Source organism: Mirounga angustirostris, unplaced genomic scaffold, assembly GCF_029215605.1.
Source record: "Mirounga angustirostris isolate CCGP_5_RB_7025 unplaced genomic scaffold, mMirAng1.0.hap1 SCAF_2, whole genome shotgun sequence".
Taxonomy (NCBI): Eukaryota; Metazoa; Chordata; class Mammalia; order Carnivora; family Phocidae; genus Mirounga; species Mirounga angustirostris.
In genome coordinates, this window is record NW_026991710.1 from 80,456,440 (window position 1) to 80,482,928 (window position 26,489).

General features: G+C 34.9%; 1 protein-coding gene across 1 annotated transcript in view; it reads right to left on the reverse strand.

The window, feature by feature from the left end:
• Positions 1-1,413: 1,413 nt before the first annotated feature.
• EIF4E (eukaryotic translation initiation factor 4E) overlaps positions 1,414-26,489 on the reverse strand; it is a 46,971-nt gene continuing 21,895 nt past the window's right edge. Inside the window, exons 2-7 of the mRNA XM_045880710.3 lie at positions 23,095-23,201; positions 13,420-13,515; positions 10,548-10,611; positions 9,729-9,842; positions 8,282-8,421; positions 1,414-5,941 (exon numbers count right to left, since the gene is read on the reverse strand). Coding sequence (XP_045736666.1) covers positions 5,827-5,941; positions 8,282-8,421; positions 9,729-9,842; positions 10,548-10,611; positions 13,420-13,515; positions 23,095-23,201 — 636 coding nt within the window. The 3' untranslated portion in view covers positions 1,414-5,826. The remainder of the gene's footprint in view (positions 5,942-8,281; positions 8,422-9,728; positions 9,843-10,547; positions 10,612-13,419; positions 13,516-23,094; positions 23,202-26,489) is intronic.

Consider the following 26,489-nt stretch of genomic DNA (forward strand, 5'->3'; position numbering starts at 1 on the left):
CCTTATGCTTGAGGAAGTGCAGGACGCTGCAATTATTTAACCATGGTCATTATCTGGAAGACAGAGCCAGAACACAGAAAAGGCCCCAAATGTGTATGTAATACACTTAAGGCCTTGACATGAGACAACACAAAGCAGGGTCAAGTTGGAACAAAATCTTGCACCTCACATTATTTTATAGAGTATCCTATACAAACTCCACAGGCATTTCACAGAAACTATTTACACAAAATTGAGTCAAAGGTTGAAAACAAAAATAAAGCAAAAAATTAATACCCTTAAAAACAAAACCAAATGCCAAGGGAAATGTTTTGACAATATATAGATGTATTTGGGAAAAGCTCTCATTTCAAAAATTATGAAGTTCATTACACTGCTTAAAAATAAAACAGGGTCCAATATCAACATATTTGATTCAAGCTTTTTCAATGTTTACAGGCCTAAAATATAATAGGTCTTATTGCTTGTCTTTGGGAAAATGTACAATCTAGCAAAGAAACTATTTATGACTTGTATTTATAACAATGTTGGCTCATGAGAAAGTAAAGCAATTAAAAACCAATCAAAAAAATATCACAAGGCCCCAAACGGCAAAACTTGCAAAGGAGCACTATAGAACAGTTACAGAACTGATGATGATTCATGTATGTGAATTAGAACAGTCTGGATGGGGAAGGGGTAGAGAATAAGTGCCACTGCTAAAGAACAGAAAACAATTTCCTTTACCCAAACCCAAAAAACTCCAGTATACAAAGGTAAGACTACAATTTATACAGGGGACTATAAAGGCAAAAATGACTAGGAAAGCAGGCAGGCAGTCCTCCAACAGAGCACACATTCATACAATGGATCACTAGACCATGAACAAAAATAATGTTCTATGTGCACAATGACAGCTAAAAATGTCCAAAATTACTAAATGAGAAAACGCCAGCAAAATGATTTGTGTCCAAAGTTACACACACATACACACACATATATCTGGTGTGTGCACAGAAAATTCAGACATTTACAACAGATGTGAGTGGTACCTTGAAAAAGAGTGGGACTGAACAAGAAAGGAAATTTTTACCTTCTACCTTTCTGTAGTGAAAATAAAATAAGCATGCATCATTATGTTTGATCAAACATTAAAGGAAAAAACATTATCAGTATTTTGGGAAGGTAACTATAGGACTGCTGTCTATAAAACCACACCAATGTAGACACAATCACATTTAAAATGCTTCACCATACTCAGTATGTTAAATGGAAGTTGTAATTTTTAAAAAGTACAATCACATAACCAGAAAAGAACTACCAAATTTCTCTTGGACAATCTTACGGACTTCAGTAATATAGAGTAAAAATTACGTCTTGCAAAAGCTGTAATTCGCATGTGAGGGTTTAGTCCAGTCTTCCTATATAGTGTGATCTGTTCATTCAATGTTAAACAGTCTCATTTTATATGTACCTTCAGATTAATTCCCAGTAATAGAGACGCAAGGAGTTCTATTTCAATAACAAAACCTGTAGAATTTTATGGATTTTTAAGACATGTCTGCTTTTAAAAGTTTACAGCAGGAGCTTTTTATTCTGTTCATTCTATTTTCTGCTGTATGCCCATTACCTAGAATATAACAAATAGAAGTATTCAATACATATTTTTGGGGGGGTATGAAAGGTAGGAACAGAACCTCTGTGAAAAACTATGAGGCATTACAAGTTCTGAATTAAAAGAAAATGGGACAAGATTAAAAGGTGAAAATTGGGGGCACCTAGGTGGCTCAGTCGTTAAGCATCTGCCTCCGGCTCAGGTCATGATCCCGGGGTCCTGGGATCGAGCCCCGCATAGGGCTCCCTGCTCGGCGGGAAGCCTGCTTCTCCCTCTCCCCCTCCCCCTGCTTGTGTTCCCTCTCTCGCTCTGTCAAATAATAAAATTTAAAAAATAAAGTGAAAATTTGTTCCTCTGAATTAAAAAAAACCATAGTACCACATGTGACCGCATGACTGCAATTTCATTTCTGGCTTCTAGCAATGGAATACTAACAGCAACATTAAAGTCTAAACTACTCAAAGTACTAGGAAGGCTGCCTGATGTCTACTTTGGAATTCATAGTAAGCAGGATACCACACAGTATTAAAGATGTTACAGTTTAGGACTGAAATTTTGACATCAAGTCCAATAGTTGTGAGAAGATGAGGCATAGAGAAATAATAAACCTAGTTGTTTCAGGGAAGGATGGGCAAATGAGCTGGTCTTGGCTCCTGAGGAAAGCTACCTAAGAGTAGTGTTTCTCAAATTATATGTGAAGGACCAGTTTTAACCCTTAAATTGCACTCTGTCAAAAAACATACTTTTGTAAAATATATTTTCAAAAATTACTAGAAAAATTACTGATCATATACTTTAATGTTACAGTAATATCAAACTGCTATAGAATGTAGACATTCTCAATTTCTACACTGGTCCACAGAGATAACAATGACCTAGTATTTTGTTTTCTAATGTCAATCTGACCTAAAAGCTTGCATTCGTCTAGAGTCTGACTCTGAGTGAGAGAATTTAGTTGTTCCCCCGACCCCCACTAAATAATGAAGACAACCCCTAACAATGAGAGATAAAAAGTAGCATAGAGACTTGACATTAACTCGTTTTAATTTTAAAATGTAAAACATTGCATTATCATACTACCTTAGAAAATTAAAATTATCCTTTTAAATGCAAGCTACAGCATTTAAGAATGTTGACTCCTATCAACTTGATAATTTTGCTTTATTTTACCATTTATTTTAGAAGATAACAGGATATAGACACTTAAAAGTTGTATATGAAAATATCTGCTTGACTTATATTAACTATGTAACTCATGTATCTGTAAACTCCTGTTATCTTTGTTTCCATGTTCTCAAAACTCCCCAAATGATTAATTTAGTTGATTGCTAACAGGGTGAGCCTAGGGGGCCTATTTTAAGTTCCATTACCAAAGGAAGTAAAATGAAAATAAAATGCCTGGCCTATAAAATGACTACAATCTGGTGTGATTTACTATAGCCTGTAAGATAGGCTCTACACTATTGAGAGAGTATAATGTGATTTATAGGGTCTCTGGAACCAAATCCATTTTGCAACTTACAAGCTGTAAAGTGACTTACATCCTCACTGCTTCTGTTTCATCTATAAAATGGGGATAATAGCACCTACATCAAAGGATAATTGTGCAAGTTAAAGTGCATGTAAAGTGCTTGGAACACTGCCTGCCACATAATAAGTACTATATAAGTATTGTAATTATTTAACTCTTACACAGTATGTCTCAAATCCTTCTCTAGAGCTGGATTAACAATTAAATTGGTTAAATATGTCACATCCCTATAATTAATTACAATTCTTCTATTAAAAGATTTTAATTCTCTATTATGAAAATATATTTATTTATAATCTCCTACTGGACAGGGAGAAAAAAGATAGAAAATCATGTACAGTCTAATCTTATATTTAGAAAAGATGCTAATGAAGTTATGAAAAGTTGCAAGTCACTGTAATACTTATGTGGCATCTGCCAAAAGTGACTCAGTAATTTATCATTCTCCCCACCCACTGGGAAAAGACTTAAAATAAAACTGATTATGATTCTAAAATGGTAATAATAAGAATAATCAAATGCATATTATAAATCAGGTTTTTAAAAAAATTTAGAAATGTGTGCATTTAATTAATTATTCCTCCCTCCACTCCTGAAAGCCGATGCTTCTTAAAATGGACTACATCTTAGAATTAAGGAAATAGAGCACTGATTTCTAATAGATATACTACTCCAATCCCACCCATTGCCAACACACCACCACCACCACCATCACTTACAAGCAGCTCTTGTAGTGCTCACAACTACACATATCAACAGACAATAAATCACCTTATCTAACCACCCAAGCTTAAAAAGCAGGTATCAGGTACAGTCTATTGAGATTATAAACACAAAAGATTCAGTATTTCTAGAATACTGAACAAGAGGTGTTTGTGGTATTGAGTACTCAGATGGTAGCCTGTGGCACCCTTTAAACGGTTTTAAAATTCTTCAATGAAATCAATACTATTAATTTCATGTTTACTTTATATAGGATTTTTGTCAAACGTATCAGTCTTTAAATTAATTCATAATCACCATTTAAAGACAAATTTTCCTCTTATCTAATGATTTTCATTCTATCTATAAGTCCAGCTTACCCTTTTGTCTATAATAGCCATATTTCATTTTCTCTCATCTGAAACACACAATTATTATGTACAGAGTTTTTCACATGTGCTTTCAAATGCCTACAAAGAGTAGATCAAGTTTTCAAATTTACATAAAACCATACTATACCAATTTACCAATATAAATATGTCTTCATACCTATTTATTCCATTCTATTTAGACAGTAACACTAACAAAATTCTTAATGAATATGCCCCCACTACCTGAATTCTTTCCCTATGCTATCATGTTGACACTTACAAAAGAATATCTCAATTCAGCAACCAAGTTTTACAACTACCATTCCTACCAATCAAATGGTAACGCACCAAGATAACAACTCTCTGGAGTTTTACCACATTAAGAGTACATTATTTACCTAAGACCGAAGGACTGTGCCTTCCTGTATAAAAAAACAAAGATAGCCACATCAATTTAATTCCATATATATGGTGCTACCTATTCAATTTATTAAAATTTGTATAAACATAATAATCAAACTAGTGCTCCAAACTTATGCTGTTCACGTGGAAGACACTACAAGAAGACACAATAGAGACTGCCTGGCAATAAGAGGTACAAATTCCTTCTATAGAGATGGAGAAATAAAAGGACAAATCTAGTTGTCTAAAAGACAATTCACTGTACACATTTTATTTACAGTTTTGTACACTGTCTTATTAATATGAATGGGACCGCTTTTCTACTTGAGCCATTTTTTAACCAAAGCAAAAAAACCTAAGTAATACAAAGTGTTAAAATACAGCATAAAGATACAAAAACAGACATACTAATTCTAATTAGGAATGTAATTATGATGTTACATTTTTTATAATCCACAATTATGTTTAGGAAATCACACAAACATAGATCACTGATTTGAATGAAATGCATAAATTTGTAGCAAAGCTTTGTAGTTACAAAAAAAACAAAAATATTACCAAAGAATGCACAAAATTAATGTTTATTCCACCTTTGTGTCATATTCCTGGATCCTTCACCAATGTTACATGAGGAAAAAAACAAAAGCAAAACAAATGAAAAACTGAAATCAGAATCACTAATGTTATCAAGTAGGGAAACAAATAAATTAAAATCTAGCAGCCATCAGCAAGAGTACAGCAAAGACAATGCTGTAAAAGGAAACAAAGAAAATTGCTAGAAAACTGTATGCTTCATACTCTTTCAAACCAGCAAAATATGCTCCTGCATACAATGGAACATAAACAGAATTTTTTTCCTGTAAGGTATAGAAATGCAAGTTCTTTTTTGAATATTGTGGATGGGTAAGATGTGTTTGTAATGGTAATTCTACTAAGCTATTACAGAGTGGGCCAGGAACACATTTATGGATTCTGGGGATGATGTGTACTGTAATTCTTTGATTGGGATAGTGGACACTCTAGCCAAAATTAAAAAAAAAAAAAAAAAAACAACCCATGAACACAGAAGTACAAGACAAAGGCGAATGAGACTTCTATCTTAGCAACATTTAGATGGAAATCAAATTTAAATGCAGTCCACTCTGCTTTTGAAGAGGCTTTGGTTCAGCTCCCAAATCTCGATTGCTTGACGCAGTCTCCTATGAGAATACTCAGAAGGTGTCTTCTTAAACAACAAACCTATTTTTAGTGGTGGAGCCGCTCTTAGTAGCTGTGTCTGCATGGGACTGATAACCAATCACTATCTTTGGAGGAAGTCCTAACCTTTCCTTGTATACCCTCCTAAAAGAAGAAAAAGAAAAACAGTAGCCATTAATTTTTATTCACACACACCAAATTTGATATTACTTTACATTAAAAACAAAGTCCAGAGAGTGAAACAGGAAATTGTACACCCTTTTCCTTTTAGCAAAATTTACTCTTCATTTTTCAAAACAATCTCAGTTAATCACTTAACCAATATTTAGACTCTACTATGTTATCAGGTACTGTGTGTGTAATTACTAATAAATCAATAATAAGCAAAGCATGGACAGTCCCTGGGTGTTTATAGTATTTGATTATTTATAAACAAATAATCACAAATACATATACTGGAGGGGCGCCTGGGTGGCTCAGTTGGTTAAGCGACTGCCTTCGGCTCAGGTCATGATCCTGGAGTCCCTGGATCGAGTCCCGCATCGGGCTCCCTGCTCGGCGGGGAGCCTGCTTCTCCCTCTGACCCTCCCCCCTCTCATGTACTCTCTCTCATTCTCTCTCTCAAATAAATAAATAAAAATCTTAAAAAAAAAAAAAATACATATACTGGAGCTGTATCACATGCATAACTCATTTATACAAAATTAATTGTCTACATGTCTACTTTAATTTTCTGAAATAAAATGCTAAATTATATTTTACATATAAATCATAATAAATATTGTCTATTACTGCAAATTATTTACTGTAATTATTACTTTATATTTTCAGAGTAATTTAGAACATACATCATTTCTGCTTTATATACTAGCTCTGCAACCTAATTTTCAAATAATATTTGACTCTATTTTAAGAACAAACTATGATGAGTGCCAAAGTGAGTAAGTATAGGGGCTGTGATATTGTATAACAAGGATGACCTAATCTTGTCTGTGAAATCAGAGAAATTTCCCCTTTAAAAGTCATGAGGTTGAAAGTAAAATGCTGAGAGAAAGAAGCACATCTGAAGGCTGGGAAACAAAGTAAGGCTGTGTGGCTACAGCTCGTAAGGAAAAGGAGTATGAGCAAAAAGGATGACAAAGTAAAATTGGGGACAGATCATAGCATCACAGGAAAAGTAGGAATCCAGACATTTATTCTCAAGAAAAAATAGCAACACTTCAAAAATAAACACCAAAATAAAGCGATATACATTTATACATATTGGAGCTAAATTCTCCAATATGATACCAGGACAGTTTTATCCATACTCCACCTTCCAGAAGATTCTACTACCTTCCTTCAAATAGTTTCTAAAAATAATTTTATGATAACTAAAATAACTATTATCAGATTTATATTATGATACAATGTATTCCCTTCCATTATACTTAACCATTAAAAATGCCAGAAGGCCAGAGCACTGAGCCATGTAACTTGGAAGGGTTAAAAAAAAAAAAAAAAAGAAACCCTCCCTTGAAAAACTGAAGTCAGATATTTCACAAAGATTTCAATAATTTTTAATACTGACACAAATACAAGATTTTCAGAGGAAAGAAATTCACACTTATTTTTAAACTGTTTTCAAATATGAAATCCCCACAACTAATAAGTTTTGATGCTGACAGAAAGATTAGAATACGACCACAAATCAACAGTCAACTTTTCTTTTAGAGAAAACCTCTGTAGCATGAAACCTGGAGAATCTCCATACCTTTAGTTCAAAAAGGACTAAAGGGGAATTCATAATGTTTGAAAAAAATCACAAAGGACAAACCAAACATTTTGTGACCGATAAGCAATACTTAATTTTAACACAAAATTTAAAGTAAAATTTTACTAACTTAAATGTAATAAAAAGAAAATCCCAGTTAACAATGACCAACGTATGGGGTGGGACGGGGGCGGGAATGATAGGCAATTTTTGCAAGGAGTAATATTCACACACACAAAAATTAAAAAACATACACATGTGGGTTTTAAAAATATGTACAGAACTAAGACACATGTCACTGAAAATTTTATGTACAGTGTACACACATGTGCACAGAATACACATATACTATTTGCCAACACTCATGGAATTACTAAGAGTATTATAATATTAATGTTATGATTTTAAAGTAGAAAAAAGACAATACTGTCCTATGACAAATGAATAAAATGCTACATGCCAAAACAGAGTGCTCTAGTGATTGATTATATACTCCATTGTGAAGGAAAAGAAATTTTACAGAAATTAAAAAAAAAAAAAAAAAGAAAATGAAAACCAACAGAACAGTTAAGGATTATAAGTTTTCATGAAGACATTACAAGGAAAATAATGATCTACAAATCCAAGTATTTTTAAAGCTATAAATAACAGTACTTCTGCTTTTAGTTATCTTAATATTTTATTTTCTTATCTTAATATTTTAAAGGAAGTATACAAACAGCAAAACTTACCCTATATGTGTAACAGCCTCTCTGTTTTCACATTCAGTAGTCCATATTGCTATCTTATCACCTTTAGTTCTAACATTAACAACAGCTCCACATACATCATCACTGTAGTCATCAAAAGATTCTCCAATAAGGCACAGCAGCTTTAAAAAAAAAAAATCAATCCCAAATTACATGAAATAAATTATACACTGCTTATTGAACTACAAATGTCTCCTATATTTGTATATATACAAAACTGAAACAGTTTTTAAATCAAAAGTTGACTTTTTGAATGTCTAAATTGTATTTATGTATATAGGTCTTTGTCCTGACTTTTTAAAAATTCATTTGTTTCTTTGTTATCAAGAACATTAACAGTTGTTTTAGCTTTTTAAGCAAATGGCGCAATTGATGTCAGGGCAAAAATAAAATGCAACTCATCTTAATATTCATCTGTTCTGCTGCTGCTTCTATTTGCCAGCAAACAAATATTAATGGAATAACTGAATAGTTGCTCATGCTGCCTCTTGTTCTTGCTGTTTTTCATGAACACAATTTTTCTTTATTGTGGCAAATATACATAAATTTTACCCATTTTGACCATTAAAATTATTTTTGAGTATAGACAACACATGCCATTAAATCACTTTAACCATTTTTAAGGGTATGGTTCAGTGGCATTAAGTATACTGACAACATTGTATAACTATCACAACCATCCATCTCCAGAACTTTTGTCATCTTACAAAACTGAAATAACTTTTTAAAGTGGAATTCTAAAGTGTATTTACTGATAACCTCCCCCAAAGCAAAATTAAGTCTCTTCATTTAAAAAACAAAAACAAAAAAACCCCAAACAACATTCATTCAAATACTAACTGCTTAACTTAGTAAGTGCTAACTATAAATGAGACACTGTGACAAGTGCTAAGAATCCAAGAGAGACTATTATCCCTACTTCTGATAGCTTGGGGTTTAGAACTTCTCACTAGAGAAAATGACAGTTACCTCATATTTAATATAGGTTTTATAAAGCCAAAAGTTCCAGGTTATATCACAATATATAACACAATACATAAGGTAAATAATATCAAGCTACAATTTCATTGTTTGCTTCACTGATCTAAAAAATTTAGTATACAAAGTAATACTCTAAGAGGGCTGTAAAAACTTACATCATACAAAATGCGAGGTCCTATAATTTTTAAGTTAATGAAATGACCAGGATGAGCTCTCTCATGGAAGATGAGAGTCAACTGCCAATCACTTTTTATCTGATTTGTACTATGGTATGGGGTTTCACTGTACCACTATGTAAAATATAGGGTATTCACATGACAGAACAAAATTGCTGGCTTAGATTTTATAGGGTGGGCATCCTTATCTCTTGAATTAAGTAACCGATGTAAAATGTAATCCAAATTAAGTTTTAGTATTCCAAAACTGCTTTATAATTTTAAAACCTTACTGTCTCTAGCCAAAAGCGATCCAGGTCACTTCGTCTCTGCTGCTTGTTCAATGTAATTAGCCATCGTCCTCCTCGTTTGTTTTTCTCATCTTCCCACATAGGCTCAATACCATCCTACAAGGTTAGTAGGTAATAATATTAGACAAAATTGTTACTTTAATTGGGGAGATCACTAGAAAAGAGGAAGCAACAACTCTATCAACTTCTTATTTTATTCTCCATAAAGCTATTATTGATGTAGTGGGGAAAAAAGCAGGCAGGACTTAAAGCCAGAGGCGTGGGACTGCAGAATTAGAGTCCTGACAGATATTTATTAGCTATCAAACCTTGGGTTTCCTTTAATTTGAGGTTCTTAAACACTGAGAAATGGATACCCTTGAGAAGCTACATACATTTTGATATCTAGAAAATATATGCAAAAATTATGCAATTTCAGAGTTAATGAATGCCCCACCCCCTACCACTTGACAAACCCATTTATAAATATAAATATCCCAAAGACCAATGCATCCCAGGTTAAGAATTCCTGACAAACTCTAGACCTCAGTCTACTCAAATGTATAAGAGAGACTGGACTGGATGATCAAAGCTCTCTTCAAAAATCAATCACAGTGTGTGCCCATAGAGTAAGTCTCTCAATTTCAATTATTTATACCAATAGCGTAAAATTTGTTTATGCTAAAAGCCCAGTAAAATTAATTTATTTATTCTCCAAACCTCAGAGCATTAACTATTCCTAAGTTTCTGACAAGATTTCTTAATGTGTAACTGAATGGTCCAGTCTTATAATAAATATATGAAATCACCAGTTAAGCATACCTTAAAAAGTGAGTAGTCACAGCCTGGCATTAAATTACTAGACAACTGGATGTGGTTGTACAGACTAGGTAAAAGAAAAGGACAATTATAAACACAGAATATGTAATGCAGAGTTTAGGTACTTACATATATATTTAGAGAATATGATAAAAATAAAAAGATAAAAGTTCATGTTTACTTGTTTGTCTACTGAGTCAATTTCTGTAATAGACCAAACAGGTATCTTACTTACATATATATTTAGAGAATATGATAAAATAAAAAGATAAAAGTTCATGTTTACTTGTTTGTCTACAGAGTCAATTTCTGTAATAGACCAAACAGGTATCTTAATAATGGTCAGTTCAAGAATTAGCATTTGATAGGATTTTTAAGAAAGTATTTTTAATGATTTTATTCTGACAAAAGTATATTTTGATATATAGTTAACTCAGTGCATACATATGTATATATAAGAAACTGATAATAGGAGGTATGACGCGCCTTTAAGTACATGAAAGAATTCATGAGGCTAATGAGCAGTTTTAAACACACAAAAAAACAAATCAAGGGAAAGTCAGGACTGCATGACTAAACGACAACACTAATATCCTTGAAGGCATCCTAGAACAGACCAATGGGTCTCAAATACTGCAGTCATTACTAGTCAGTCAGCATAGCAACCATTTGGAAAGCTTTGGAAAAAACAAAGCAGCAAGCAAACAAAAACCACCCCAGGCCCTACTCCTTGTGATTTTAATCCCTTTATAGATAGGGTGGAACCCTGGAATCTGTATTTCTAAACTTTCCCCCAAATATCAATGTAACAGAATAACACTTGGGATGACTTAGATATTCACTAGCCTGAAGGTAGAAGGCTAAATCATTTGATCTCCTAAAGTTTCTTCTTGCAAAATTATTATAAAATTGGCAACAGAATAAGAATGCTTTGCCTGTCTCCAATATTAGTTGCAGAAACATGATCTTTACTACATCTGTAGATCATAGTCAATGCTATTATCCTTAGTCAGATTCTCTTGATGCTATTTTAACCCAGTCTAGAAATATTTCAAGTAGAGTTTTAAGAAAGGTTCTGGAATCCTTTGGATCACATTCCACAGATACATACAAATCCAATTTAGGGGAAGGTAGCCTAAGGCTGAATAAGATCTGTAGAGTTACTCAATGGTCACTCTTTCCAAACTACATTATCACTGGCAGCTTCCACTAGGCAACAAAAGAGGCCTGGATAGTAACAGTAACTATAGAATTAGCACTACCACTTTACGAAATTAACGGACAGGGTGGAAATGCTTTCTTCAATTGCATTCAAGGTAGAAATGCTTCTTTATGCTGTCTCCTTTCTCCTTCATGATGCTCTAAGGTCTATTAAGTTTATAGTAATGAGAATTTGTAATGACACATTTAAACAGAATCAAAGCACTACAGACAAGACTGGATAAATCCCAAAGGGCTCAACAGCTGTTTACTACTAAATCTGCCAGGAAAAAAGAAATTAAGAAATGCTTAGGTATTTAGAGAAAGCTACAGAATTCCTGCATATGTCTAAGTGTAAAAGTCCACTATGCAACGACATTGCTTACACATAACTAAAGTATGGGGGCCATGTTCTAATTAGAGGCCCACTTAGAAACCCAATTATGTAAACTGGTGAAAAGCCAAACAAACCAGATAAATGCAGATCTGGTTCAGTGGGGGAAATGGTTCAAGACTCTTGCTCTTCCTCCTCCATAGGAGATTGGAGACTTTTTGGTTAAGAGGACTCAAACAAATACAAAGAAGAAAATCACTTGATGCTTTGATGAAGGGCAAAACACAGCAACACTAGTTTAACTAGACAAATAAGCCTATGAATTACTGGGGATTTAAATATAGTTCCATTACTTTTAAAAAAGATAATGATTTCAGTATAAAGTGACCACTCTTAAAGTGCATAGCTTAAAATTTAAGAGTTTTCTCTAATTATTCTATGCTTTTTTGTTTTCCATGATTCAAATGCATACTAAATGCCTATTACGGGCAAAGCACTGCAAAGATACAGAAGAATACTGTTTCTGCCCTGGAAGAAGTATACATAAATGAATCTTCTGACAATCTGTTCTTCTGTGTGGGCAAAATAAACTCAGGGGTTATGTTAATACATAAGAGTTGCATCACTGATTCAACATATATAGGATCCAAAAATATACTAGATGTACAAATTAGAATTTTTAGGTAACTGCTAATTAATTTACACCTCTTAAAAATGTTTTAACAAGTTTTATCCTTGAAATGAAAATTATTTTTCAAATAAATTACATATTAACTTTTTTTTTTGAGAATCACTACTACAAAACATCTTGAAAAAAGTTTTGACCCCCAAATCTTAACTTTTTGCTAAATCTGAAACAAAATCTCAAAGAATATCTTTAAGTTGATCAACTACCATCACAGATACTTGGACAAACCTTTCAGCCTTTGAAAAATCTCAGAATCCCTATCACAGGAAATCCCAGGTGTTACACCAAAAAGAATTTGCACAAATGGGAACCTAACAAAGCTCTGGAGTATTAGGCAAATGTATCTAGGCAACCAAGAAAAGGGATAGATTCCAACAAATTGTCAAAAGTTCTAGAAGCAAGAAAGGACTCTCAAGGGAAGGATCTCTTAGGACAAGAAATATAGAATATACACAGGACTAAAGGATGACAAGACTGAAGCTTTCTAAATGATGAGATATAATCAATTCAAACAGTTGTGAGGAGACGGACAAACAAAAAGGTAGGTCTATAGATGCACATTTATTAGTTGTTTACCTTATCCTTCATTTTGTGAATGTGACTCAAAATGAAAAATTACACAATAAAACAAACATCCTAAAATGGTTACTTACGCCCAAAAGTCTTCAACAGTATCAAACTTAGAGATCAGCCGAAGGTTTGCTTGCCAAGTTTTGCTTTTATCATTTTTAAAAAACCAGAGTGCCCATCTAAAAGTAAAAAGTCAGTGTCAAACATGGTAGTTTTTAATTTACATTCCTAGCAGCATTCTTCACAATAGCCAAAGGGAGGAAGCAGCCCACCTCCTCACTGACAGATGAATAGATAAATAAAATGTGGTTTAAACATACAGTGGAATATGTGTCAGACTTAAAAAAGAAAGTCTGAGGATGAACCTTAAGGACATTATGTTAAGTGAAATAAGCCAATCAAAAAAGACAAACAGTATGAATCTACTTGTATGAAGTATCTCAAGTAATCAAATTCATAGAGACAGAAAGTAAAATGGCAGGGGCTAGAAGGAAAGGGAATGGACAACTGTTTAATGGGTACAGAGTTTCAGTTTTGCAAGATGAAAAGAGTTCTGGAGACTGGTTGCACAACAGTATGGATGTACTTAACACTACTGAACCTCACTTAAAAAATGGCTAAGATGGTGAATTTTATGTTATGGTGTATTTTACCACAATTAAAAATTTATTTTATTTTAAAAATAATTTTAAATGGTAGGTACTATTACAGTGGAAAATAATGAGTAGTTTTTGCTCTTTCATTTAGAAAGTATGTATTTTGTACCTATTTCCTAACAGATTCTCTGCTATACTTTAGAGACCCATTGAAGCTCATCCCCCAGAGTAATTCACAGAAATGTAATAGACAATTACAGTGTGGTAAGTGCTATGATAGAGATAATCAAGCAGTTACTTAAGAAAAACAGCAGAAGCACTTAACCAGAAAAGAAAGCAGGGAGCAAGAAAGCTGAATTTTCAGAGAAATGAAAAGATACTAGCCAAGAGTGGAAAATGAGAGACTCCTAAAAAAGGGGGAACAACTATGAAATGCAATTCTCTGTTTACTCAAGCACACAAATGGGAAAATAACAAAATAAAGAGATTCACTGGGGAATGCTATCACAGATACGTTCTGAAAAAAAAAAAAATAATAATGTATACTAGTTTCTACACATCTATATATAACTATTAAAAAAAAGTTTTATTCTAATACCTAGAAGATAAACTCATGTCACATCAAAGCTACACTTAAATATCCCAAGATAACATCTTTATTACAATTATCTGAATTATGATACCAAAGGTAACTCAAAAGGGAAATTTCATTTTCTCCTTTAGAATAATGTTGTCTGAAGACAGGTTTCCAAACACATATATACATTTCATAACTCCATGATTAATGCTTGGATAATCTGACATAAAAATAAGATGCATTTCAACATCCACTTGATAATGTGAATTTGCCAAGCCGCTATCAAGGACAAAAAAGAAAAAAGCAAAGGCACAGAAATTATTAAACACACATGTAATAAGGTCAAGTACTATACTCTGGTCTTCCAAAATTAATTAAACCTTTCATCAAAAAATTAAAAATAGAACTACCATATCATCCAGCAATTCCACTTCTGGGTATTTATCTGAAGAAAATGAAAACACTAACTCAAATAGATATATGCACCACCCTCATGTTCATGCGGCATTATTTACAATAGCCAAGATGTGGAAACAACCTCAGTGCCCATCAATGAATGAATGGGTAAAGAAAATGTTGTATGTACACAATGGAATATTATTCACCCACAAAAAAAGAGGAAGAAATCTGTCATTTGAGACATTGGATGGACCTTGAGGGCATATGCTAACTGACAAAGACAGACAAATACCGTATGTTCTCATTTATATGGGGAATCTTAAAACAAAAAACAAACTAAAAAACCAAGGTCATAAACACAGAAAACAGAGTGGTGGCTGCCAGAGGTAGGGGCTGGGTGAAAAGGGATGAAGAGGGTCAAAAGGTACAAACTTCCAGTTATAAAATAAATAAATCATTAACTATATACAACGTGGTGACTACAGTTAATGACAAGGTATTATGTATATGAAAGTTGCTAAGAGACTAAATCTTAAAAGTTCTCATTACAAGGAAAAAAAAACTTTATAACTACATATGGTGACAGATATTAAGTACACTTACTATAGCGATCATTTCACAATATACACAAATACTGAGTCATGTTTTACACCTGAAACTAACATTATAGGTCAATTATACCTCCCAATTAAAAATGATAAAACTGTTTTTTTTTTTTTACTGTATCCAGCCACTAAACATATAAAAATTTATCCTAAGAAAATAATTAGATGATTAGGCAAAAATTTTGTACAGAAATGTTCTTAATGTTGGAAAATTTGGAAACATCTTTTGTGCTTTCAACAAGGAATCATTTAAATCCAGTTATCAAAATGTGGTTTGCAAATGCTTAGGGGACTCCAGGACCCTTTCAGGAGCTCTGATAAGAACTATTTTCATAATAATCCTAAGACATTATTTTATTTTTCACTGTGTTGACATTTGTACTAATGGTGCAAAAGCAATGGTGGGATAAATCTCCTGGCGTCTTAGCAAGTTCCATACAATGGGACCAAATTGTACTAGCAGTCATTGTACCCTTTACCTTCACCACCTCTCACAGTAACAACATCAGTTGCAGTTAAGAATGCCACTGACGAAGCAGTAATTATTGGTTTCATTAAATTTCAATCTATGTACATCTTTTTCATATTCTGCAAAAAATCAAAAACAGGGGCGCCTGGGTGGCTCAGTTGTTAAGCATCTGCCTTCAGCTCAGGTCATGATCCCAGGGTCCTGGGATCGAGCCCCACATCGGGCTCCCTGCTCCGCGGGAAGCCTGCTTCTCCCTCTCCCACTCCCCCTGCTTGTGTTCCCTCTCTCGCTGTCTCTGTCTGTCAAATAAATAAAATCTTTAAAAAAAAAAAAAACCATTTCTGCATACCAAGGTACAATCAATGCTTAATGAATTGAACTGTGACATGAACTAGCCACTTTTTTCATAGAACTCCATTTTAACCATGACTGATAGATAAACCAGGTTATTTCTTGAAAATAAGGAGAGTAAGCCTGATGCTTGTAATGTGAGCTTTCAGGAGAAAATCAGAATTTTGGAAAGCCTGCATATGCCACTGAGACAAACTTACTAAAACTTAAAGACATTTCTGATGAGTTTAGTAGTGATATTATGAATGTTACGGTTTTCATACTGTATCATTAATGAGAAGTATCAATATCCAGAAGATCTGCATAACTCACTGAACCAATGTTTTCCAAATGACCACTGGTGTGGCAAAATCATGCATGGGTAAAAGATCCATGCCAAATGCAAGACAGGCCAATAGATATTAATGTAACAGAGAAGGAAAGGTTCTTGGATATGGTTGCAGATTCTACATTGCAGCTGACCTATAAAAAACCTATTATCAAAGGAGAATATCTATAATTAACTTACAAGGCTATTAAAAAATCCTCCTTTTCCAACCACGTACTTGTATGAGGTCATATATTCTTATACTTCCTATGAAATAACTTATCTCCTTCACAGACTGAATGCAGAAACAGCTATGAAATACATACCACTAACTTCTGTTAAGTCAGGCACTTAAAGAGATTTATAAAAATGCAAAAATGCTATTCTTCCCACTATATTTTTGAATATTTTTTCATAAAAAAATTTATGTTAACATGCAATGGATTTTCTAAATGAATATGTAATTTTACATTTTCTCAGGTTTATATACTAAATGGAAATAGATAAAAATCTACATAACCAAAGCTCTGTGGGGTCCTCAATAAAAAGGTCATGAGACCAAAAGTTTGAGAACTGACTTAAATAAAATATACACCAATAAAATAGACCACTATGCAGCTATTAAATAGAATAATTATGTGGATAAAGTTATTCCTAAGATGAACATGAAACCCAGAAGCCATGGAGAAAAGGTGGTACTGGACTACATAAAAATCAAAAACCTGAAAAAAAAAAAAAATCCTGTAGGAAAAAAACCATGTAATCCCACAGACAATGTTAAAAGACAAATGATTTGGCTAATTCACTTTCAACCTAATGTCATACATGGATATGTTAGCATCCTTAATTACAATGCTTGGAAATAAACTTAAAAAAAAAAAAAATTATTTATTTTAGAAAGATGGGGGCAAAGATCTCAAGCAGACTCCCTGCTGAGCAAGAGCCCAATGCAGGGCTTGATCTCACAACCCTGAGATCATGACCCGACTCAAAATCAGAAGAGGGACACTTAACCAACTGAGCCACCCAGGCACCCTGTAAATAAAAGAATACCTGCCCCCCACCCCTAGACAAAATAACTGAGCGGACTGTCCACAGATAAAAACAAAAATGTTCAATATATATAAAACAGCTTTGCAACATCAATAAAAGAAATGTAAATTTAGGGACGCCTGGGTGGCTAAGTGCCTGCCTTCGGCTCAGGTCATGATCCCAGGGTCCTGGAATCGAGTTCCACATCAGGTTCCCTGATCAGCAGGTAGCCTGCTTCTCCCTTCCCCTGCTTGTGCGCTCACTCTCTGTCTCTCTCTCTCGGACAAATAAATAAATAAAATCTTTTAAAAAAAAAAGCAAATTTAAAATGAGAAAACATTTTTTTTTTTTCCTGAGAGGAGACAAAATCCAGGTCTCCTACTCCTCCGCCATCTTGCTCCGCCCCCCAAGACATTTTTTTTTTTAGTAAGTCAGACTAGGACCAACCACCTGGCAAAAATGTAGAAACCAGGAATTCTCAAACTGCTAAGAGCCTAACCTGATAAAGGAGGAAGGTTGTTAAAGCACAGTCTTTCACCTAAGAAATCTGAAATTTTGGGCCTCCGGGGTGGCTCAGTTAGTTAAGTATCTGCCTTTGGCTTGGGTCATGATCTCAGGGTCCTGGGGTCAAGCCCTACATCAGGCTCCCTGCTCAGGGGGGAACCTGCTTCTCCCTCTCCCTCTGCTCCTCCCACCACTCTCTATCTCAAATAAATAAATAAAATCTTTCTAAAAAATGTGAAATTTTATCTTATAAATATATTCACACAAGCGCACAAAAACATACAGGAATGCATACAACACTGTAAATAGGAAACAAAAAAGTCTATATACCCATTAATACAAGGCTGACAAAATACATGACTATTCATTTAATACAAAGCACCAGTTTAAAACAACGAGGCAAATCTGAACAAACAAAAATGTCAATAGTATTATCACCTGTATAAAAAAAAAAGATAGATATGCACATTGAAAAGCTATGGAATACTACAAACCAAATTTAACACTGACTACTCCAGGGAGCGAAGAAAAGTAAAAGGGAGAAGAGAATAAATATGTGAGGAAAACAGAACTTTTACTTTATATACTTGTACCCTGATGATTTATTCTTTCTTATAATTATTATATATTTTTAACAATGCATAATTATACAATATTTACAAAAAGTAAATAATGAGGAAACTACCAAGATCTGAACATAAAACATCTTAGAATATTTTTCTAAATGATATTATTATTGAAGTAGAATTCACAGAGAAATTGAAATCCTCAGAGACTTCATTTCAGTTTATCTACTAATGACATTTTCCAGGCTCTTCTCAAATTTTATTCAAGCTGTGAGGGATATATGCCTTGATTACTTCTCCCAACAATCAATAACAACACCACCAAAAACTGGGTTCACAGACAAAAGGCACACAGTTAGCTTTTTGTAAGATAACACTAAAAACGTGGAAAAAAAAAATAGGGGCGCCTGGGTGGCTCAGTTGGTTGAGCTTCCAACTTTTAGTGGGGAGTATGCTTGAGATTCTCTCCCTCTGCCCCTTCCCCTGCTGTGCATGCATGCACGGTCTCTCCCTAAAATCAATAAATCTTAAAAAAAAAAAAAAAAAAGATTAAAAAATACCTTACGGGTTTTGGTGCTATTCTTATGTTGAATTATATGAAACTGCCACTAATCAATCGTTGAACTTTGGTACAATGCTTTCCTGAGGAAGGATTTTACCCTTTATGGACTATTTGACCTTTGATGGCTCACTCATTAGCTGACGATCCCCACTGTGTAGAGAATTAATTTCTTCCTCACTACAGGATATGCTGAACCACAGTTCTCTTATGAAAAAACTACATAAAACATGTTTGGACTTTTATTTCAGTAAGTCTACCATGATAATGAAGAAATTATAAAAAATATTTAGGCCATAAAGGGAAAATGTATTTTTTGGGTAAGTGAAACTACAGGTATACCTCAGAGATACTGTAGATGCAGTTCTAAACCACCATACTAAAAGCAAGTTTACAAAAAAGTAAGTCAGACTATTGAAGTTTTTGGTTTCCCAATACACATAAAAGTTATGTTTATACTATACTGTACTTTAGTAAGGGTGCAACATCGTTGTCTAAAAAACTAATGCATGTACCTTAATTTAAAAATACATTATTGCTAAAAACCATCATCTAAGCATTTAGTGAGTCATAATCCTTTTGCTGGTGGAAGGTCCTGTTTTGATGATGCTGGCTGCTGACTGATCAGGGGGTGGTTACTGAAGGATGGGGTAGCTGTGGTAAGACAGACAACAGTGGAGTTTGCCACATTAATTGACTCTTCCTTTCACAAACGACTTATCTGCAGCACGTCATGCTGTTTGGATATTTTATCTGCAAAACTTCTTTCAAAATTGGAGTCAATCCTCTCAAACCCTGCTGCTGCTTTATCAACTAAGTTTATGTAATATTCTAAATCCTTTGTTGTTATTTCAACAATCTTCACAGCATCTTCACCATCTCAAGAAACCATTTTCTTTGCTCATCCGCAAACTCCTTATCCAATCAACTTTTATGATGAGTTGCAGCAATTCAGTCATATGTTCAGGCTCCACTTCTCATTCTAGTTCTTTGCTATTTTTACCACATCTGCAGTTACTTCCTTCACCAGTCTTGAAGCCCTCAAAACCATCCAGGAGGGCTGGAATCAACTTCTTCCAAACACCTATTCATGTTGATATTTTGACCTCTACCCGTGGAATCACAAATGTTCTTACTGGCATCTTAGAATGGTGAATCCTTTCCAGAAGGTTTTCAGTGTACTTTGTCCAGATCAATCAGAGGAATCCCTACCTATGGCAGCTATAGTCTAACAAAATGTATTCTTAAATAGTAAGACTACAAAGTCAAAATTACTCCTTTATTCAGATATTGTATAAACTGCAAAATAGATGTATTAGCAGGCATGAAAACAACATGTACCTTGTACATCAGAACTCTTGGGTGACCAAGTACATTGTTCAATGAGCAGTAGTATTTTAAAAGGAATTTTTTGTTCTGAGCCGGTTTGAACAGTGGGCTTAAAATATTCAGTAAACCATTTTGTAAACAAAAGTGCTGTCATTCAGACTTTACTCTTCCATTTATAAAGCATAGGAGAGTAGATTTAGCATAATTGTTTAGGACCCTAGGATTTTCAGGACAGTAAATAAGCATTGGCTTCAACCTAAAGTCACCGGCTATATTAGACCCTAACAGGAGTCACCCTGTCCTTGGAAGCTAGGCACTGACTTCTCCTCTCTAGCTATGGAAGTCCATCCAGATGGCATCTTCTTCCACTAGAAGGCTGTCTCATTTACACTGAAAACCTACTGTTTAGTGTAGACAGCTTCATAATATTCTTAGCTAAATCTTCTGGATAACTTGCAGCAGTTTCTACATCAGCACTTGCTGCTTCACCTTGCACTTTGATGTTACAGAGACAGTTTCTTTCCTTAAACCTCATGAACCAAACCGTGTTAGCTTTAGACTTTTCTTCTGAAGCTTCCTCACCTCTCTCAGCCTTCACAGAATTGAAGAGAATTAGGTCCTTGCTCTGGATTAGGTTTTGGCTTGAGGGAATGTTGTGGTTGATCTTCTATCCAGACCACTTAAACTTTCTCCCTATCAGCAATAAGGCTGTTTCACTTTCTCATTATTCATGTGCTCACTGGAGTAGCACTTTTAATTTCCTTCAAGAACTTTTCCTTTGCCTTCACAAGTTGTCTATTTAGTGCAAGAGGCTAAGTTTTTGGCCCATCTCGGCTTTCAACATGCCTTCCTCACGAAGCTTAATCATTTCTAGCTTCTGATTTAAAGTGAGATGTGTATGACTCTTCCTTTCACTTGAATACTTACAGGCCACTATAGGGTTATTAATTGGCCTAATTTCAATACTGTTGTGTCTCAGGGGAGAGGGAGAGAGATGGGGAACAACCAGTGAATAAAGCAATTAGAACAAAACACAGTATTTATTAAGTATGTCATCTTACACGGGCACAGTTCATGGTGCCCCAAAATAATTGTAATAGTTACATCAAAGATCACTGATTGCAGATCACCATAACAAACATAATGAAAAAGTTTTGAGATATTGCAAGAATTGCCAAAATGTGACAAAAAGACACAAAATTAGCAAATGCTGTTGGAAAAAATGGCACCAAAAGACTTGCTCAAAGCAGGGTGACCACAGACCTTCAATTTGTAAAAAATGAAGTATCTGCAAAATGCGATGAAACAAGGGATGCCTGTGAAACATACACAGGCTTATGGTTTTTTAAAGTAGATAGGGTAAAAAAGTCTTGGGGTAGGGGAATGAAAGGAATTGAAATACTTAAATATCCTCAAATTAATTCTAATTTACTTTCTTCTAGAGTCTTAAAATATTTCTGCATTGCCTTTTTCTTCTATCAGCTCTCAGAGCATTAATGTTAATTTTCATCATATAAACCATAAAAACACAAATATAATACTGGGAAGGGGTGGGGTGGAATTGGGAAAACTATATAATGAGCTACTACTCACCTACTACACTTAACTATGAAACTTAACTCATCTTTTTTTTTTTTTTTAAAGTAGGCTCCACCCCAACATGGAGCTTGAACTCACGACCCCTGAGATCAAGAGTTGCATGCTCTACCAACTGAGCCAGCTAGGTGTCTTGAAACTTAATTCATCTTAACCTCTCCTCTTTCCTCTCGTAACTTGTCTTAAAAAGAAACCAACCAAACTCCAGACTCCATATCCCCCAGCCTTTTCTCCTTCACAGCACAACTTCAATTTGCTTATTCTTGCTCTATAATACATTTATATTCACTATACAAACTACTCCAATCTTTTTCCATCATCTACATTCTACTAAACTTTCTCCTACATTAGCAAGGAGTTTATCATTCAATCCAATGGCCATTTTGAGCCTTTTTCAATTGTTTAATCCAATGGATATTTGACCTTTTTGTGGAACATATGCTATTGACCACCTGGCCTTAAACCATTTTCTTTGTTTCCCTGACCACCACTCTATTGTAGTTTATACAGTTTATGTCTAAACTCTTCATAGGCATTATCCCTCCAAAAAAATCCCCTATAAGCTGGTATCCCAAGCCTCTCTGTCTTGAGTCAAGTTTACTTTAAAGAGAATTCATTTACTATTATAGTTTCACTTCCACCAAGTACTGATGAATTTCAAACCCAATGTCTCAACCGGTTCTCTTTTCTGAGCTCAAGATTTACACATAAAACTGCTTGCCAGAAACAGGTTATCCAAGTGAAAATGGAATCTTCAACCTAATATAACTAAAACTAGTCTCGCCTAATTGTTCCCCCCCAAACCTGTACTATTTTACCATTTACCTCAATGCCTGAGTCAGAAGAACCTATGTGTCAGAAGACTTACCTGTTCTGTAAAGGATGTTTAATATAGTGTTCTGGGTTAGCAACCTCCTGATTAGATTCTGTTTTCTCTTCTTCTGTAGGCGGGGGATTAGGAGTAGGGGTGGTTTCCTAATGGAAAAATAATAAAACATTATTTTAAATTTCTTAACATAACTATGATAGCAATACTCTAAATCAAATACTGCCACTATTCTTTTTTTAAGAAGAATTATAAAAGCATTTCATAAAACAGACCAAAGACCAAGCGCTAAGAAAAGCACCAGATTCTCCATTCTAGCATCTCTTCACTAAGAGCAAAAGGCTTCTCAATAAAAATACAGCCCATAAACAGTTATCTGTGACACATTTTGGTATCAGAAAGATTGTTAGACACCATGCAACAAAGCTAAGAACATCAGCTGTCTTTCCTAACATACCATTCAAGTACTACATATGGTTTGGAGGGTGGGGGAAATATGACTAAAGTTTGGAGAGAATAATAACTATATTAAAATGACAAAAGGGAGCTTTATAAACTGATCAAGCCAATACTACACAGGTCCTTCCCTCTTGTCACACTATTATATGGTAACTTAGAAGTTCAGCAACTTCTGTCATTTTCAAATGGCCCCAGGCAAAAAGCTCAATGTTGGCTTGAACTTAAATCTTCTTCTAGGTTAGACATAATTAATATTGTCATCTAAAAATGTCAGGAAAAGGTGCGCCTGGGTGGCTCAGTCAGTTAAGTGTCTGCCTTTGGCTCAGGTCATGATCCCAGGGTCCTGGGATGGAGCCCTGCATCAGGCTCCCTGCTCAGTAGAGAGCCTGCTTCTCCCTCTGCCTGCCAGTAACCCAGCTTGTGCTCTCTTTCTCTGTCAAATAAATAAATAAAATCTTAAAAAAAAAAAATCCTTTAAAAATGTCAGGAAAAAATGGAGCTTGGGGATAATCTGTGTTCTCCACATTGCTCTATGTAGCTCTTCACCCAATTATAAACTATTTCAACAAAACTGAATGCTAAGGAAAGGCACCAGAAGCTAAAACAAAAGCTGATTTTTTTCAAAAAGGGTACCACAACAAGTCTGGGGATAAATTGAACCAGCAAAACAACAGAGATGTATGCTCACATTAACAGGATTATGCAAATCAGAGATGTAGGATCTAAAGGTATCCTAGTGGATAGGGAGTATTCATTTTACAAAATACATTTTTCTTAATAACATGACATGTCTAGGAGCTAATTTCTACTAGCCTATGAAGTCGCTCATAACAGGCTATGTCTTGATTTTGCTCACAACTGTAATGCCAATGAGCAAAGTGCTATACTCAATAGGAACTTATTGTCTTGATTTCTTAAGTAATAAATGTAAATGTTTACAAAGCAATTAAGACTCTAAAATTTACAGAGTAGTCAATGCCCTAAATTCACCATTTTTTACCAGCATTTTTTGATCACAGTCAATTTACATCATCATATAATTACAAAATGCCATTCCTTACCCCACTAGATTAAAATTAATGATAGTTTTCAGACAGAGGCAATCTCAATGGATCAAGAAAATAGGGGACAGTTAGGGACTAAGTGGGCCTAGGCAGACAGGGTACTAGAGAAAAGTGGCCTACAGAGGAGTAAGCCTCAAAAATCTATGTAAAAGTCCCTCAGAGGTCCTTGGCTAGTTGCTAAGCTGTGATGTTCAGAGTACAGCTCTGGGTAGTCTAGCAGAGAACAGCTGAGCCAAGGCTTCAGAGGCTGTATACCATTAGGAAGACTGGGTTCAGACCCAGCTCAGAATGGGTGGGTGAAAATCCTCAGCTTTCAGATGAAATCCTAGAAAGGCCATGCCCTAGGAATCAGGTGAAATACGTCTAACAAATCCTAAAACCAATCTTCTGACAGGATCAATGTAATCTACCTATAAGTTAAGTGCCTCCAAGAACCAAACTCTGCATTCTTCAGAAGAGAACATAAGTCTGTCTTTATGAATGTTATTTACAATACCCTACCAAACAATCAAACATTACTAGACATGCAAAGAAATTTTTTTTTAAGATTTTATTTATTTATGGGGTGCCTGGGTGGCTCAGTTATGTATCTGCCTTTGGCTCAGGTCACGATCCCAGGGTCCTAGAATCGAGTCCCACATCAGGCTCCTTGCTCAGCAGGGAGCCTGCTTCTCCCTCTCCCTGCTGCTCCCCTTGCTTGTGCTCTCTCTCTCTCACTCTGTCAAATAAATAAAAAATCTTAAGATTTTATTTATTCAGAGAGAGCAAGAATGAGAGACTACAAGCGGGGGTGGGGGGAAAGTAGAGGGAAAGGGAGAAGCAGGCTCTTCGCTAAGCAAGGAGCCCGATACTGGGCTCAATTCCAGGACCCTGAGATCATGATCCGAGCCGAAGGCGGATGCTTAACCGACTAAGCCACTCAGGCACCCTGCAAAGAATATTTTTTAAAGTCACTAATGATCAAGAAATTCACCTGTCCACAGAAAGACATCCAAACATGACCCAGGTAATGGAGTTAATAACTACGATTACTATGGTAAAACAGCAGACAAAGACATAATAACCAAGATTACTATAGTAAAATAGAGAAGATAGGGGAAAGGATGAAAGAAAAATGGGGAGTATTTGAAAAGAAAACTGAAATCTATTTTTAAAAAGAACCAAACAGACATAATTTATGACAGACATAATTTACTGCCAAGTACAATGTCTGAAATTAAGAGTTCACTGAATGGGGGCACCACAGTGGCACAGATGGTTAAGCGTCCGATTCCAATTCAGCTCAGGTCATGATTTCACGGTCATGAAATCAAGCCCCAGGTGGAGCTCCACACTCAGTGTGGAGTGATGCCTGAGATTCTCTCTCCCTCTGCCCCTCCCCCTGCTTGTTCTCTCTCCCTCTCAAATAAATAAATAAAGCTTAAAGAGTTCACCGAATGATTAACAACAAATTCAACTCTGCAGAGTGTGAGATTGGTGAACTCAAACATAGGTCAACCGAAGATATTCAAATAAATACAGACAGAGAGAAAAATAGATGGTAAGAAACATTACGGAAGACAGTTAAAAAGTTCAAGGACAAGATGAGAGAATGGGACAGAAGCATACACAATGACCAAAATTTACCAAATCTCATCAGAAACTCAAGTCACAGATTCAAAAAGCTCAAGGAACTCCAAGCAGTAAAATACAAACAAAACTATACCTGGGCATATCAGCTTCGAACTACTGAAAACTTAAAGAAGTCACATTAAAAGCAGTTAGGAAAGGGGACACACACACACACACACCATTCACAAGAATAATAAGATTAACAGCTAACTCCCCAACAGAAACTCTGGAAGCCATTAAGACAACAGATTGACATCTCCACACTGAAAGAAAAATGGTCAACCTAGAATTCAGTGCCTAGGA